The 17,771-nt window shown below is 39.5% G+C and overlaps 1 protein-coding gene across 22 annotated transcripts in view; it reads right to left on the bottom strand.

The window, feature by feature from the left end:
- SLC4A4 (solute carrier family 4 member 4) overlaps positions 1–17,771 on the bottom strand; it is a 350,242-nt gene that overhangs the window by 24,085 nt on the left and 308,386 nt on the right. For 21 of the 22 annotated variants that reach the window (XR_016393316.1, XR_016393317.1, XM_089912009.1 and 18 more), the window contains 2 exons: positions 14,274–14,387; positions 12,446–12,607 (listed from right to left, as the gene is read on the bottom strand). Coding sequence is in view for 20 of the 22 variants with exons in the window: in XM_089912009.1 (XP_089768135.1) it covers positions 12,446–12,607; positions 14,274–14,387 (276 nt within the window). In the remaining 2 variants the exon portion in view is untranslated. Of the gene's footprint in view, positions 1–8,254; positions 11,372–12,445; positions 12,608–14,273; positions 14,388–17,771 lie in introns of those variants that run through there. The other variant, XM_089912023.1, reaches the window with a different exon arrangement.

Here is a 17,771-nt window from a genome sequence, read left to right as displayed (position 1 = left end):
GGACCGTCGGAAGCCACTGTAGGGTTTTAAAGGGAAGAATGAGATGTCCTGCTTATGATCTAAACATCACGGCTGCTGTGTTAGGAACAGACTGAAGAAAACAGTAACCAGTTCGGAGGCTGGTGCCATGACCCATGCAAGAGACTGTCATGGTTAGAACCAGGGTGGTAACAGTGAACATAGCAAGAAGTGGGTGGATTCTGGCTACTCCGTCAGGTGGAGCATACAGGATTTGCTCACTCCTGCCTGTGGATGTGTTGGCCATTCATGATCTGGCCTCTGTTTACATCTGCAGCCTCATCTTTGACCTCTGCCCTACTTGGAGCCTATATCACGGCCAGTTTCAACCATATGCAATTCCTTGAATATGTCTTACTCACTAATGCCTTTTGTGTCTTTGCCCATATAGCATCCCTACCTGGAATAACCTCTCTTTTCCTTCTTTCCTTGGGCCAGTCCTACTCATCCTTAAGACTTAAATCAGCCGCCTTTTTTTTTTTTTTTTTCTGGTAGTTTTTCCTTCCTCAGCCCAGGTGAGATAGGTGAGTTTAGTTAGGTTAGATCTCCTCCTTTATGTTCCCCTGTCTATCACTTTACACTTTCTTCTATCACAGGACTCATCACACTGTTTTGAAATTGTAGATGTGTTTATCTACACATTTGATATCAGACTGTAAGTAACATGAGAAGCTAGACTCTATCCTGAATACCTAAGCAGAGTACATGATGCATAGTCAATGCTCAATTAATTAAGAAGTGAATGACAAATAGCATGTATACATTTTTGAGTGGCAACTATAAACTCTTAATTAGCTACACAAAAAATTAAAACTATTTGTTAATCGGTAGAAATGTGAACCTTTTGGAGGGGGAAGAGGGGAGGTGAACAACATCTGGAAATACCACATAGTTTCAAGCCTTATTTAGACTAAATCACTCAAGACCATATTAGAGGTACCAACATAGTAATCAATGGGCAAGATCCCCAAATCTTGTCACCAAGTAAACTGTAATAACCTAAGGATGTGCACACTGGCCAGATCAACGGGTCAAAAGAAGACTGACTGCAGCAAAGTCATGCATGTTACCCCGAGCCACCTCCATGCTTTCTTAAACTATTTCAAGTAAAAGAAGTTTGAGCTAGATATGCTGGAGACTAGCAAAAAGGGGCTGCATAATACCAAAGAAGGTGGAATGAGGATTTTAGAAAGTAGAATACAAAGGTAACCGCAAAACCACCAGAATAAATAAAAGTTCTGGGGCAAAATAATTACAGACATATAATTACTCTGCCTCTTGACATCACTCCCTTCAAAAAGTCTTCCTTTCCCTCAAACACGCTGAGACTATTTGATGCTCTTAAAAGGAAGGGAAAATTATCAACTTGACCTGAAGGTCCTGCCTGATTTGCCTCTGCAGAGCTCCCTCTCCAGACTCAACCCTCCCTCTCTCACTGCAGCCACACTGGATTATTTTGGTCATTCATTCTTGCCAGGTTACCGCCTCTTATAAAGCCTGTTCATATACAGTGATTCCTGTGCCATCCTGTGTTCCTCTTCCCACCCAGTCTCACTCAGCTAATCCTACTGTTGTGTGAGATCTCAGTGTTAAGTGCCACCACCTTGGAACTCCCAGCACCTTGGAAGTCCCAGCACCTTGGAACTCCCAGCACCTTGGGACTAGGTCAAACCCTCTCTTATAGACTCTTAAAGGACCATCACTTGTCTTTCGCGGTACCAGACGCATTTGCAACGTCACATTTTGCATGATTATTGGGATGATGTCTGTCTCTCTCAGGGACCAGAAGCTCCATGAGGACAGGAACCATGTGCGTTTTTGTTCACCACTGAAGCTCTAGCACATGGCACTGCGCCCACTACTGAGTGGACACTAGATAAATGTTCATTGGATAAATGAATGCATGTTAATTCATCGTTCAATGGCACTCTGCTAGATCCTAAAAATAAAATTATAGCTAATGACACAGTCCTTGCCCTCAAGTTGCTTACAGAGTAGTAGTAGAGCTGGACAAATCAATAGGCATTCTCAGTACCACAGTGTTAAAGGTCTACAGCAGGGGTGAGCACCCAGGAGGGGCACTCAACTCAGCCCTAAGTCAAGGATAGTTTGCATAGGAGGTGGTATCTAAGCTGAGTCCTAAAACGTAAGCCATAACCAGCTGGGAGACAAGATATGGAGATGCAGGGGAAAATAACAGGCAAATGAGCTACCATTTTGAGAAAAGTAAATAGAGTTGGTGCTTAGGAGGAGATGGGAAAGGTGGAAAATAAGGCTAAAGAAGTTAAGAACTTTGATGTTTTGTTGAAGGCTTTGGAATTCTTTCTATCATAGAGCGACAGGAAGCTACTGAAGGATTTTAAGCAGGCAAGTGATGTGATCAGATTTGTGTTTAGAGGGAGGGCTCTGTTGGATTGTAAAAGACGTGTTGGAAGAGGTCAGGACTGAAGGCAGAGACGACAACACTGCCATAATCCAGGCTTAAGATGACGCAGTTCAAACTAAAGGAACAGTAGTGGGGAAACACAAAGGACAGATGGGAGAGATTTTAAGGGGACTGAGTCCAAAGAGGGAAAAGCAATGAATTTATTTTGCCTAATTTCAATGCTTAAGGCTTACAATGTCTAGTATGGTGTCCTACACATAGTAAACACTGGAGATATGTTTGTTGAACAAAATGATAAAAGCTATGCTCAAAAATTCATGGTGCCCCAACTATTGCCATAAAGACCCCAGAACGCAAATGGTTATGTTAGAGAAGTTGTTCCTGCAAAACAAACCTGTATGTATGAACATGAGCCACTTCTAGGGTATCTCTTTTAGCTACAAGTGTCTGAATAACTAGATTGAATGGAATGAAAATAATATTAAAATATCTGGCACTTTTTAATGGAAATAATACTGTACGAAATATAGAAAACAGCATTTTTTCGAAAATGCCATGTGACATCTTTGCTTCTCACCCCTCCTCCCTACTGCCTCTTGCCTTCTTCAGATTCTGATCATCTCTCTCCTGGATTACACAGCAGCCGCGTAACCACTCCCTCCACCCTCCTCCTCTCTTGTACCTCTCCCATCCGTCCTTACTGCTGCCAGAGTGAGGGTCTAAAGTATAGCTGTGATGCCACCCATCCAGGCTGGCATGCTGAGGAAGCAGGGGAGGACAGTGGGAGATGAGCAGCCCAAGCAGGACAGAGCAGGTCCCACGAGCCTGGCTTCCCACGCCGAGTCTCCTGCAACTGAGTCTGTGATGGGGGCCCTCACAGATTCCTGAAACGATACCGTTCCCTAAACGTGTCCTGCACATTATGTGCCACTCTTCAAACTGGCACTGTTTCTGCAACTTGACATCTGTTTAAATCCATCCTGTCCCTTCAAGGTCCAGCTCAAACTCCGAGGCCTCCTTCACATCCGCTCAGCAACCCTCAGCTCTCGATGCCGCTCTGGCTTCAGAAGCCCCTGCTTTATTCTTGTCCCTGACAACCCACTCTCCTCATTGCTTTCCCTGCCCCAAATCCTTCAGTGGCTTCTTGTTTCACTTAGAATAAAACCTAAGCAGTGTAAAATTATCCTTAAGGTTCTACATCGGTGTTTCTCCCCAGAACTATTTTGCGCACCAGGGGACACGTGGCAATGTCTGGAGACATTTTTGCTTGTAACAACTTGGCGGGAAAGGGTGCGACTAGCATCTAGTAAGTAGAGGTCAGAGATGCTGCTAAATACCCTACAATACACAGGACGGTCATGACCAACAAAGAATTATGCAAAACGACAATAATGCTGAAGTTGAGTGATTTGGTCCCACTCCCAGTGACCTTATCTTTCTTTTTTTTTTTTTTTTTTTTGCGGTACGCGGGCCTCTCACTGTTGTGGCCTCTCCCGTTGCGGAGCACAGGCTCTGAACGTGCAGGCTCCGCGGCATGTGGGGTCTTCCCGGACCGGGGCACGAACCTGCATCCCCTGCATCGGCAGGTGGACTCTCAACCACTGCGCCACCAGGGAAGCCCTGACCTTATCTTGAATCCCTGATTCCCCAAGGTTCCAGTTACACTGATCTGTTATCTGTTCCTCAATACACCAAGCTTCCCACCCAGGGCCTTTGTACCTGCTCCTATCTTTGCTTGGAAAACTATTTTTCAAATAAACATTCATCGAACACCTGTGCTAGGCCTTGTGTTAGATAAAACAATAAGAAAGAATACCTGCCCTTAAGAGGTTTACAGGTTATTAGTTGAAGTCAGGTGTGGAAGCAAATAATTTATTGTATGTGAAAGATACAAGGCACAAAGAAGGCAAGGTCATTTTCAACCTAGGGGTGGATATGAGTGGTGAATAGGGGAAATCCACTAAACTCCTTCAGGGCAGAGACCATAACTTAGAACAATTTTTATCTTCAACATCTAACACAAGTGTTCCATACAGAGCAAGGATTTAGTGAGCGCTCAAGAGGTTAAGTGTGTCCTTTAAAGTTTATAAAAGTCCTTGTCTTCATGGATATAAACCCAAAAATGTCCTACTTTCTGAAACTGGAGATTATTTTAAGTACAAGGATAGGAAGTGAAACTTTACCTCCTTTTGATATTGTATATGATTTGTTAAAACAGAACAAAGGTCACTCAGGAATAAATCCACAGAATCAAAATCTATGAGAGACAAAGATTAGCCTCACAGTTTACATCTGATAAATAGATGATAACAAAGGAGTCAGGAGCAGTACACACACACGCACAGACACAGAATAAACATTTGTGCTAGGAGCCCCCATGATTCAGAGAACAAGCTGGTTTATGGGGACACCTAGAACCATGACACAGTTTCTCCCACCAAAGGAGGGGACACAGATTTGTACACAAATTATAATGTATTTTAAACAGAGATTCAAAGAGGTTTGAGAAAGACACCCAAGAGTACAGAGTGTTTAGCTACGCCTAGTGTGAACCCACAAAATCTTCCTGCAGTGATGCCATCTAAACAGGGCTTTGACTAATACAAGCACTCACTATGAGAACTGGAGATGGGCAGGCAGGTTCTTTGGTTATCACCCACCTCATACGGTGCAACAGCTCTGAGAACCATGTGGCCACAGATAACAAAATTCTTCAAGATGTATTTACTAAGTCTACCTTATGGAAATCATTGTGATGGGCCACACGAGAGCTGGAAAGACACCTAAAACATGGTCCTTGCCTTGAAAACGTTTGGCTCAGAAAAGAAAATAAGGTAATTACACAAAAATACTACTGTGCAAGACATTACATGACCAATGCCACAGAGTAATACAGTAAGTAAGAGCAAAAACAACAGCAATAGAAATTAACATTATAAGTGAAGGTTACGCTGACAAGTTTTTATATTTGGAGGATCTTAAAGGATGGGGATGATTCTCATAGGTGGTAATCATTGAGGAGTGGAGAGGAGAGTTGGAATAACCAGCAGAAGAAACTGCGAGGTGAAGAAAAAACAACAATTCATTTGACCAGGGCATTGTATATAGTATGTGGAAAGAATCATTTTAAATTTTGGGTGAGATCATATCGCAAAGAGACTTAAATTCCAAGCTAGGGCAAATGGACATTCTTCAAGGGGAGAAGGTTTAGAGGGCCAAGGTATAAAAGTTTAAGAACTACAGGACTGACATATCAAAAAAAAAATGCTTTAAAAAATATTCCAGCTTTTGGAATGAAGCAAGGGAGACTGGTTATTATTGATAACTCATGGTTAAACCATTACAACAGACATGAGATAAAAGGACTGAATCTAAGGTATCATAGCAGAAATGGAAAGGAAAAATTAAAACAGGGCACATTTTGTTTTGTTTTGCGGTACGCGGGGCTCTCACTGTTGTGGCCTCTCCCGTTGCGGAGCACAGGCTCCGGACGCGCAGGCTCAGGACGCGCAGGCTCAGCGGCCATGGCTCACGGGCCCAGCTGCTCTGCGGCATGTGGGATCTTTCCGGACCGGGGAACGAATCCGTATCCCCTGCATCGGCAGGCGGACTCTCAACCACTGTGCCACCAGGGAAGCCCCAGGGCACATTTTGGAGTTATCCAAGAAAACACATGCAAATTAAGTGTTTTACCATAGAGTTTAACAGAGAAAATCTATTGCTACAACGACCTAATATCTATTTCTGGATACCGATTCCAAGCAATTTTTCCCTCCTGCGCCCTATCTTTAACACTTAAAATCACTTCCCTTGTGAGAAGTATCCCTTGCTTTGAAGCCTGAAGCTCACACTCTCTTCCTGCCTCTGCAATGACTCAGGGAAAGACCTTGGAGAAGTCATGACCTTGCTGAACCTGGTTTGCTTTTGAGTGCTCTGCAGGGATAAAGTGGGACATAACTAACCAAAATGATGGCCAAAAAAAGCCAAGTGCCTTGGCGTTCCTCATCGGTACAGAGCTGCTCAGCAGAGTGGGAAGGTGGATCCCATCCTAAACAGAGCAATCAGCCAGCCAGGGCCATCTGACACAGAGCCAAAGCCAGTGCCACCCAAAAACATGCTGCTTTTAGTATCACAATGCCTCCACCTCTCTCACTGTGTCAGGTTTCTCTTTTGAATCAATTTCATAGCAGTCAGGGCCCTTAATAATTTTAGATAGAATCTCCAGTTTTCACATTCCACAGCCTTTTTCCCTAATGAAAAACAAAATTATTTGAACAAAACAATATCCAGTGTGAAAAGCCTTTGATTCATGATGATATCCCCACTGGTATCTTTAGATTTGTGTCAAAACACTGGCATTTATTCTATAACTACTGTTATTCAAAGGAATGATTTCTAATAAGCAATTCCAAAAGTGATGAAAACATTTTTTATTTATTCAACTCCTATTTTAAGAGGTAAATCCTAATATGCCTTGATTTTCTAATGTTTTCTATAGGGAGTAGAATAAAATTTCAATATTTTATCAACCCCAAATTTGCTAAATTCAAAATTTTGAATTTTATTAGTAAGAAAACTTAATGAGCAAAAAGAATAGGCATTTGCCTTCAAGGACACATAGCAAATCTGACTAACTATATATCAAAAGTAAGAATATGTTTCCAAATTTTTTCAGAATAAAATATATTAGTCAACATCTATTTCCAGCCTTTCAAAAGCAAATCAACATTGAATTCCTCCCAGTAAAGAACATCTAAAAATGCTCAACAAAATACAGAAAATATCTTACAGAAATCATGGTTTATCTGCCAGAAAGTAAGAGAAATAACTGGAAACGAAAAATAATGGCAACAGGAAAGAGTAAATCTACAATGTCAGTAAACCCTTGAGGCCTGGGCCTGCCCAGCAAGACTATGCCAATCTTTGGCGGGGTAAGGCATGGGATAGAATGACCATCTGAACTCTAGGGACAGGACACCAATCCTAGGGATATGGGGGAAAGGGCATAGATGGGAGACATCCCCTGAAATAAAACTAGGATACTCTAAACACAGCATACCCATTTGGTAGACTAGAGGGAAAAAACACCCTACAGAGAGAGACAGTGGGGATACATGCCTCTCTTGGCCTTGCCACTAGATGTAATGCCATTAAAAAAAAAAAAAAAAAGATTCTCCAAAGATATTTCTAACCATAAACCTACAACTGAGTTTGGGGCTGGACTTCACATTACCTCTGCAGTCTGAAAAACCTTAAGCTAAAAGTGTAGTGTGAATTAGTCCTAGCCTTCTATGAATTAGTCTTGCCACCACACTCTCAAACGCTGCATAGATATAGACATAAAATATTGAAGCTATATTTCATCAAGCTTCTAGGGAAGCAGTCAAGACTACTGCAAATTCTTCAGTACAGATGTGGCAGATTTTACTTTCCAAAAATGGCTGGGAAAATATCTCCTGTCCCACATATTTTCCTACAATGTAAAATTGCCACTCCTCCATCAAACAGTGGAGTCCTTCCTTATCTCCTTGAATGGAGGATGGTCCTATGACTATTTTGACCAGCTGACTCTGGCAAAGTTATGAAGTAAAACTGTGCCAGTTGCAGGTGTAACCACGATATGGCCTAATTTTTCACTTCTTAATTCTTGGAAGTCAGCTGCCATGTAGTAAGTGCAAATAACCCACTGCCGTGCTGTGAGAAGCCTACACCACACGGAAAGACCCTGGAAGATGAGATGCCATGTGGTGAGAGCGGGAGAGGGGAGAGGAAGAGGGAGGGAGGGGGAGGGGGAGAGGGAGAGGGAGAGAGAAGTGGGGGGGGGCGGAGAGAGAGAGAGAGAGAGAGAGAGAGAGAGAGAGAGAGAGAGGCAGGCAGACACACCAAGGAATATCAAGGTATGTGAGACATGTGAATCAGTCCGGTCAACCCTTAGATGACATCAGCCCTGGCCACTATCTAACTGCAACTGCAGGAGAGACCTCAAGCAAGAAGTATCCATCTGAACCCTGTCAACCCAAAGAAACATGAGAAATAATAATGAATTGTTGTTTTAAGTTGTTAAGTTTTTAGGAGGCTTGTTATACAGCAAAAGATAAAGAGAAAAACAACCTGGTTATCTTCAACAAATAAATTACAAGGGGAAACAAACAGATTGATGGAGGGGAGAATCTATGGACTGATAGTTTATGAAAGACTTAGGGGATTCCCTGGTGGCGCAGTGGTTAAGAATCCGCCTGCCAGTGCAGGGGACTCAGGTTCAATCCCTGGGCTGGGAAGATCCCACGTACCACAGAGCAAATAAGCCCGTGTGCCACAACTACTGAGCCTGCACCCTAGAGCCCACGAGCCACAACTACTGAAGCCCACGTGCCTAGAGCCCGTGCTCCGCAACAAAAGAAGCCACCGCAATGAGAAGCCTGTGCGCCGCAATGAAGAGTAGCCCCAGCTCGCCACAACTAGAGAAAGTCCGTGCACAGCAACAAAGACCCAATGCAGCCAAAGATAAATAAATAATAAATAAAAGTTTATGAAAGACTTAAGATAATGTTTGAACTTTATTTGGATCCTGATTTAAACAAATACATTATGTTTTTAAAGTTTAATATATATATGACACATTTGCAAATTTAAATATTGACTGGATTTTTGATGATATTAAGGAATTTTGTTAACTTTTAGACTGATAATGGTATTGTGGTCATGCTTTTCAAAAGAGATCTCAAAAGAGATCTTATCTTTAGAAATACATAGTCCAAAATTTATGGATAATATGGAATGCTGTCTACACTTACTTCAAAGTATTATAGGAAGGGGATAAGATCATGGGAATTTAAATGATACAAGATTGGACAGGAGTTGTTAATTGTTAGAGTTGGGTGATAAATACTGAGTTACACTATTCTGTCTTCTTTTGTGTATGTTTACAACTTTTCCATAATAAAAGATTTTTTCATGGGAATAAATTTTTAAAAAAGTGTTCCCAGGTTGGCTGGACTCGCCTATATCTCCCAGAAGCAAATAAAATCTCTGGAAGGCTCTGAAGCATTTCATAGGAAGATTATTAGCTCACATTTTTTTTTTTAAAAAGAAAAGCACTAAATGCATGAGGAAGAAAGACACTACGGGTAAGAGCTGAGAAAACAAAGTTCAGAATCAAACCCACAAAGACAGCAAATATATATATAAAATAAAGAGTATATGGAAGAATAATAAAGTGGATTATCAAAATTGAACAAGAAGATTTAGAAAAGAACAAAACAGAACTTCTAAATATAAAAAAATTTATAATTCTTGAAAGGAAAAATTCAATGGAGTGGTTTGGTAGTAGAATACAACCAACAGAAGAATTAGTAGAAAGATCTGAAGAAATTATCCAAAATATAGCACAGATACTGAAGATAGTAAATGTGAAAACAAAACAGTTTAGTAGAATTGGGGCACAAGATGGGGATGTACAATAAAATTCTACTTGTAATTCCAGAAGGATGTATTAGAGATTGAAAGAGTCAAAGAATTACAAAATTCCATAATTGATAAAAGACAGGAAGATTCAGGAAGCCCAGTAATCCAATAATAATAAAAAGAAATCTGTGCTTACGTAAGGTATAATAAAACTCCAAAATAAAGACAAAAAGAAAATGCTACAGCACCCAAAAGAAAAGAATGATCACTTACAAAGCAATGAGAATTATACTGACAGTTCACTTTTATGGAAGTCAAAAATAATTGAAAATAGATTCTAAATGCTGGAAAAAAAATAGCTTTCAACCTAAATTATACATCCAGAGAAACCACCTTTCAAGAATGAGGGTGAGAGAAACATTTTCAGGCAAACATAAATGAGAGAGTTTACCTCCCAAAGACGCTCAAAGGAGAAAATTTCAAAAGTCTGGTAAACTAGTACTGTTTAAGGGAAATAATTCAGTCTAATGAAAAATATTCTGAAAAGGAAGGTCTGGAGTGCAAAAAAAAAAAAAAGAAAACTTCTTTGTAATTCTAAAAATCTTGACCATGTCTAATTAATTGGATTTTAAAATTCAGGTAGCAATAAACTCTGGGTATTAACAGAATATGATATGGGAAGGAATATCAAACTTAAAGCATTCCTTAGCTCTTAGCATTATTCAGGAGAAGTGTAAAAATACTAACTTTGGAACTTAAAAATGCATATTAAAATATGCAACATAATCACTAAAAGGTAAAGTATGTAACTTCCACCCTAACAGAAAAAAATGTAGAAAGGAGAAAATAAGAAAAACAAACCTGTACCAACCTAAAAGAGGACAAAAAAGGAGAATAAAAAAGAAAGAACATAAAGTTATACAAACAGAAAGCAAAAATAATGTGCTAAAGATGAATCCGAATCTATCGCTCATCACCATCAATTTTAATGGATTAAATTTAAAAGTAAAGATTGTAAAACTGGATTGTTTTAAAAGTCCAACCATGGGTTATCTACAGACACAAGATACAAGGTATATTGAAAATAACAGAATGAATACACATAAGGTACCACAGATTTATTAGTACAAAATAAATTAATCTTTAAGGCAAAAAGCATTACTAGAAACAAAGAGTCATATAAAAATTCAATTCACTAAAAAGATAAACTATAAATGTAGATGTACTTAATAACATGGTTTTAAAACAAAGCAAATATTAGCAAAAAACATAGTACAGAAAATCAATATAGTAAAAAATTGTTTCTTTGAAAGAAGACCAATAAAATTAACAAACCTCAGGCTAGATTGATCAAGAAAAATAAGAAGCACAAATCAATTTTATATATATATATTTTTTGTGGTACGCGGGCCTCTCACTGTTGTGGCCTCTCCCGTTGCGGAGCACAGGCTCCGGACGCACAGGCTCAGCGGCCATGGCTCACAGGCCTAGCCGCTCCGCGGCATGTGGGATCTTCTCGGCACGAACCCGTGTCGCCTGCATCGGCAGGCGGACTCTCAACCACTGTGCCACCAGGGAAGCCCAATAATATTAAGATTTTAAAGGGAAAAATAACAGATTCAGATTACAAAAATGACAAATGATAATGTTATAAACAACATTGCAATAAATTTTAAAACAGAAGAAAAAAGGGAAAATCTAAAAAGTATAAGTTACTAAAATTGAAAAATAGAAATTCTGAATGTCTCATAGCCATTAAAACATTTTGATCACCAGTTTTACAGTTCCATACAGAAACCACCTGGCCCAGGTAGTTTAACAACTTGTCTGATCATTCAAAGAAAAGATAATTGACATATTATACACAATAAAGAGACTATTATATTCTATTTCAGAGAATGGGATGGGAGTGGAATAGAAGGAGAAATACTCCCCAGCTCATCTTATAAGGATAGTATATTTCTGATACCAAAACCAGACAGGGACAGTATAAGAAAGGAAAAATGCAGGCCAATGTCACTCTTAAACAGAGATGCAAAAATCCTATATATACACATACCTATATATATACATATATACACATAAATATGTACATATACATATATAAGCAATATATATTATATTACATATTATAATATATATATTAACAAACCAAGTTCAATTGTGTGTAAGAAAGAAACTATATATCTGCCAGGTTTCAAGGTTGGTTCAACAGTATAAAATCTATTAATATAACTCACCAAGTCAACAGGTTAAAGAAGAAAACTCATATTTTTATCTCAATAGTTTATCTCAATAGTTTCAGAGAAAGCATTTGTCTTTGTCTTCATTAAGGACAGTTACCGTATTAAAATCAGATGAAGGATAACAGTGGCTGAGTGGTAAACAGTTTATATTGCCCTCTCAGATGGTGAAGAAAATATGATTTGAAACAACTTTTTCAGGTTTAAATGAGGTCTTCCAAAAGTATTATATTGAGAAGATGTGTCCACACAGGGTGATCTATGACTCTGCGAAGTCTTTAAAGAACATGAGCTGTAATTCCCATAAAACTATCTTGATTTTGAAGCATTTAATATTTTCAAGCACCAAAAAAGAAAGTAGAAGGCAGTGATAACCATTATTATGAAGATTTACCTTGAGTTTATGTTCTTTCCTGTTTACAATCACAGCTGTGATTTGCTGGTCCATGAAAATGAGAATGGTGACCAACAAAGCAGGTATAGCAGCTGCAAGGTACACCCACCAGGGGTTTCCTCCAAATGGTGGAACAAACCAACCTCGGTTTAGACTTGTTGGCTTTAAGTAGAGAGAAAACATTTTTTAAAACAATATTAATATACATACTACTTGGTGAAAAATCAGTGGGGGAGACACACTTTTATATATGGAGAGCCAACATATTAAAAAACAGAGATAGTTTTACTGATAGCTTGTACAAAGATTATTCAGCAAGAACTTCCTAAAGGAGGTTATTTTTAAGACAATGTTTTAAATGAAGGAAACTGAGAATATACAGTGATGGAAAAGAAGTAAATGCCAATTTTCACATTTAGGATGCTCCAAGATAAGAATCAGGATGGAAGAAAGTGATTTAAGTTTAAGGGGTAGCCATAAGAAAAACCCAAATGTAATATTCAGTAAGGAGGTAGGCAAGAAATTACAAAACAACCATGAATTTTGTTCATGGGTTTTAGCAATTATACAGAAGTTGTTTTTACTACTGCCAAATTGCAATCGTTTCATGATATAATACGTATAAAGCTACAAATATTTTATGTTATAATTAAGCTTATTTAAATACCCTGATCTTTCTTATTTTCATATTTTCCTATTCTTTTCCTAATTTTAAACAATATAAATAAACTAAAACAGAATCCTAACTATGAATTATTTTCTCCACATTTACTATGAAGAAAGCTTCACTTCTCCTCTGAAGATATTTCTGTCTCACTTTGCTCATAACTCCATCACTGAATCTATTCACATTTTACTACCTTTACCAGGTTGTGAGCTTATAAGGAAAGGAACTTTGTCTTGCTCTTCAATGCATTTCAAATTCCCAGTATAGGGCTTGACTCAAAGCAAGCATTCAATAAATATTGACTTAACTAATGACTGAATAAATGAGCACTTACCTTTGCTAATAAATATATCATGGCAGAGAAAATGCAAAAAACATTTTGTTTGCTATAACACAGACATCCCTTCCTCATCAGGTAGTCATTAAGCTAAAACTGCAGTTCGTTTAATTTTTCTTAGCAAATATATGGTTCTCAGTGATGGAGAGAGAGGTTAGGAGTGTTCTAGAAAATAAGTGAAAGACTTGTGGTGAAAAATTAGATAGGGATATTTAAGAATGAATGAATGAAATGTAAATATTACCCATTAGGCTTGTACATACCCACAGGTTTATAAAATGAATAATTCCTATATCTTTGTAATAATTAAAATGCACATTATATATACACATGTGTGTATATGGCAGGTAGTTTGGTGGCAGGAAAAGAGCACTGAATTAGTAATGTAACCTTAGGTATTTTACTTAATTTTTATAAGCTTCAATCTCAACTTCATAAAATCAGGATGATGATAGTTACATTGCAACCTAGAATTATTATATGGGTCAAGGTTATAAGTTGATAACCTTGAAATATCCAGTTGAAAATACTCTGGATATTTTTAAATACTCTAAAAATATAAAGCAGAATTTATAATGTTACCATAAGGTATTTCCAATAAAAATCAATATAATGTGAACCTTGCATTTAGTCCTGGTCAGGCATTTAATTTTAGTGAAAAAATAGACAAAATGTATATATGCACCTAGCAACTGATCATTTATAAAATAAAGAAACGGACAATTGTACAAAACTAACTCAAAGAGAAATACAACAAACTAGAATAGGGGAAAGGAAAGAAAACCGAAGAATTCCAGGAATGACCAAAAGACAAGTTCACCTACCTTGAACTCACTTGGCACAATCAGTTTTGGAGTATCCACACCTACCAGGGCATCTATTACACAAAAGATGAGAATGGACAAGATAATGGCGAAGTCACTGATCAGTTTCCTTGCCTGAGAAAATAAAAAAGAAACCAGGGACCATTAGGCACTGGATATATATATCTGCCTCTGTTTGAAGTGAATGAAGAATTCTATATTTCCTAACAGTTTATACTAACAGCTTTATTAACAAATTAAAGGAGGTGTCGTACTGCAGAGAGATTATTTTTAAAATTGCTTTTGCATCACTTTCTTACCTGGCCAGAAATAATCTAATTGCACAGAACAGGTGAGAGAGAGAGAGAGAGAGAGAGAGAGTGTGTGTGTGTGTGTGTGTGTGTGTGTAGGCAGGGGAGGGGAATCAAAGATAATATATCCTTGAAGTACTGTACAAACACTCTTCCTGTATGCAATACAAAGGAGACCGGAATAAGGATGAAATCTCAAGGCATATTATAAAATCTGCACAAAAATTCAGAATCCTGTTTATTACTTGGGAGGTAGCGTTGTGAGTACAGAGCAAGATAAATTCCACAGGTAACCTGAAAACTCCAAGAACCAAGCAGGGAAAGTGTTACAGTTCCAGTCCAATGAATGGGCTTAAGACCTCAGAGAAAAAAAAGTGATGAAAGACAGAAATCTGATGGTTTCACTAACTTTGCCAAAGAAAATATTTTTCACTCTACGCTAGTGCTTAAAATATCTTGTATGTGGAGCATCTCTTTCTCCACCACTTCTTAAGTGTGGTCACCTAAACTTCCTAAGTACCTGCCTCTGGTCAGGACAAGGGCTGGGTTTTATGGGAGTGCATTAAACCCAAACCTTTCCCATGGAGTGGGTGCAGAATGGCCATTTCTGTGTCAGTACCGGAACATGGGACCATTTAGTTGGTTGGCGGTTCCTCTGCGGTGTCTAGCGGCACTGACAATGGCCTACGAGCATTACTATAGCACAGACAGCTGAGTTTCTCTGTAAGGTATGTACACATGGTTGTGCATAATTTGATCATTCAAAAAAAATTTACTTAGCATATTCAGCCCTCTGTATTCACGGCTTCTGCTTCCGTGAAAACGGAGGGCCAACTGTAAGTACCTAATACTTTGTTTGGCACTAGGGATACCACAGTAAACAAAACAGACACAATCCATGTCTTCATGAAGTTCACAGTCAAGTCATACATGAGGAAGGCTGCTCCTAAATGAAATCAGGATTTATTCAGCAGTGATAACGTAATCTCAGAGTAAGCAGTCAGCTTTCTGGTGCTGCTAGGTGAAGAGAGATCAGTGATGGGCTGAGTGGCTGCACAATTCTCAGGATAGAGGGTCTTTGGAAAGAGTAGTAGGACTACTGCAATCAGGTGTTCAATAGAAACTGAAGTGGAGAATGGAATTACTTGGAGATGTGGGTGTGAAGGACATGGTAAAGGAAATGGTAGTGCTCAATTTTTTTTTTTTTTTTTTTTTTTGCGGTACGCGGGTCTCTCACTTTTGTGGCCTCTCCCGTTGCGGAGCACAGGCTCCGGATGCGCAGGCTCAGAGGCCATGGCTCACAGGCCCAGCCGCTCCGTGGCATGTGGTATCCTCCCAGACCGGGGCACGAAGCCGTGTCCCCTGCATCGGCAGGCAGACTCTCAACCACTGCGCCACCAGGGAGGCCCAGTAGTGCTCAATTCTTGACCGTGACCAGGTATCAGGAGCCTTGGGTACTAGCAGCAGGATCAAAGATGGCCATTTGGCCAGAAGTTCCTTTCCCTCTTGGAGGACTGGTTTAGCTTTCTGGAGAAGTACACACAGAGGAGCAGAGAGCCAGCTATGGGACTTTTAGGGGCAATTTAACACCAAGCACAAATAGATGGCAGGGATCAATTTGGGGAAAACATATAGTACAGCAGTTAGAAGCACACAGTTTCTATAGTCAGATTACCTGGGTTGGAACTCCAGTACCATTATTTCCTACTTGTAAATACTTATCCTTTCTTAGCTTTAATTACTCCAACTGCAAAATGTAGCCAAGATAATCTCTACAACTTCATTGGTCTGTCATAAGAATTACATAGGATAAGCCATGAAAGTGCTTTTTAGCATAGCACCTGCAGCATCACAAACTCTCCTAATATACATTAACTCAGGTTATTTCAAGTTCCACAAAGCCTCTTTGGCTGCAGAAACCACTGGAATAACTAAATAATCTACTGTCAGGAGGTCTCTGAAAGAAATCTTGAATTCCAAGAAACAAGAAATAAAAACCCAGTAATAATATGAAACTGCCACTCAGAGCTCATTTTGGTTGGAAGTATCTGGAATCCCTGCAGAAAAAGGATGCTTCCCAGGGGCTCAATACGGGAGGAAACACCCATTTTCTTAGGTTTTGTGCAAGTAAATTTTCACACGGGCAGCTCAGGATGGTCTGGCAAGAGATGGTCATTGTTGAAGCAGGCTCAGGAGTATATTAAGATGTTACAGCAGCCTCTCTGGTCCGGTAGGTCATGAATCACTGCAAGACTAGAGGTCACTGCCAAGGCAAAAAAGAAGTTCTCTCTTCTTTATCACCCTCCCAATCCTTACTCAGCAGATCCAACTTGTTGACAGCTCAGATATCCTACAAGTTATTCTTTCTAAAGAGGGTAATGGTTATTAAAAAGGCACTGCTCCTCCTTTTCTCCCCCCCATAAACAGGAGAAGGGAAGTAGAGGGTAGCAAATGAATCCAATTGGCCATTTCTTGGTAGAAATGCCCCTAGGGCCCGCACCTCTGGCCCTTCTAGGGGACAGATCTGCCTGACTGGAATCACTACCAGGCACCGGGGAAATGCTGCTTCTTTACTTAGGAGAGGAGTCATTCTCAGCCTTCCATAAACCAAGCACTGAAGCCCTAAACCTGCTCTTTCAGTAGTTTTCTTCATTTTAATTAACGGCACATTATTTTTTTCCTATCGCTTAGGCCCAAAACTTTGGACTATCCATGCAACTCTTCTCTTTCTCTCACATCCTACATCCAACAGGTCAGCAAATTACGTTCAAAACATATCTGGGATCCTGTCTCTTCTCATCACCTCCATTGCTATTCCCACCCTTATCTAAACCACCACTTTATCTCATATGGTTCCTGCATCCTGTCTCTATACTCACCAACTTGAGGACACTGCCAAGGTATCACCCAGAATAATCATGTTAAAATTTAGGTCGGATAATGTAGAAGGCAGAGTAATTCCCCTCTAAAGATGCCTAATTCCTGGAACCTGTGAATATGTAATGTTACACAGCTAGGGAGGATCAGAGTCGCCGACAGAATTAAGGCTACTAATCAGACGACCTCGCGATTAGGGAAACCATCCAGGGCTATTCCAGTAGGTCCAGTATAATCACCAGAATCCCTGTAAGTGAAAGGGGAGGCAGGAGAATCTGTGTCAGAGTGATGCAGCGTGAGAAAGACTTGACTGGTCACTGCTGGCTTTGAA

Source organism: Delphinapterus leucas, chromosome 5, assembly GCF_059928025.1.
Source record: "Delphinapterus leucas isolate spDelLeu-1000000601 "Yukka" chromosome 5, BTC_Dleu_Yukka2, whole genome shotgun sequence".
In the NCBI taxonomy this organism is placed as follows: Eukaryota; Metazoa; Chordata; class Mammalia; order Artiodactyla; family Monodontidae; genus Delphinapterus; species Delphinapterus leucas.
This window is presented reverse-complemented; position numbering and strand designations above follow the sequence as displayed.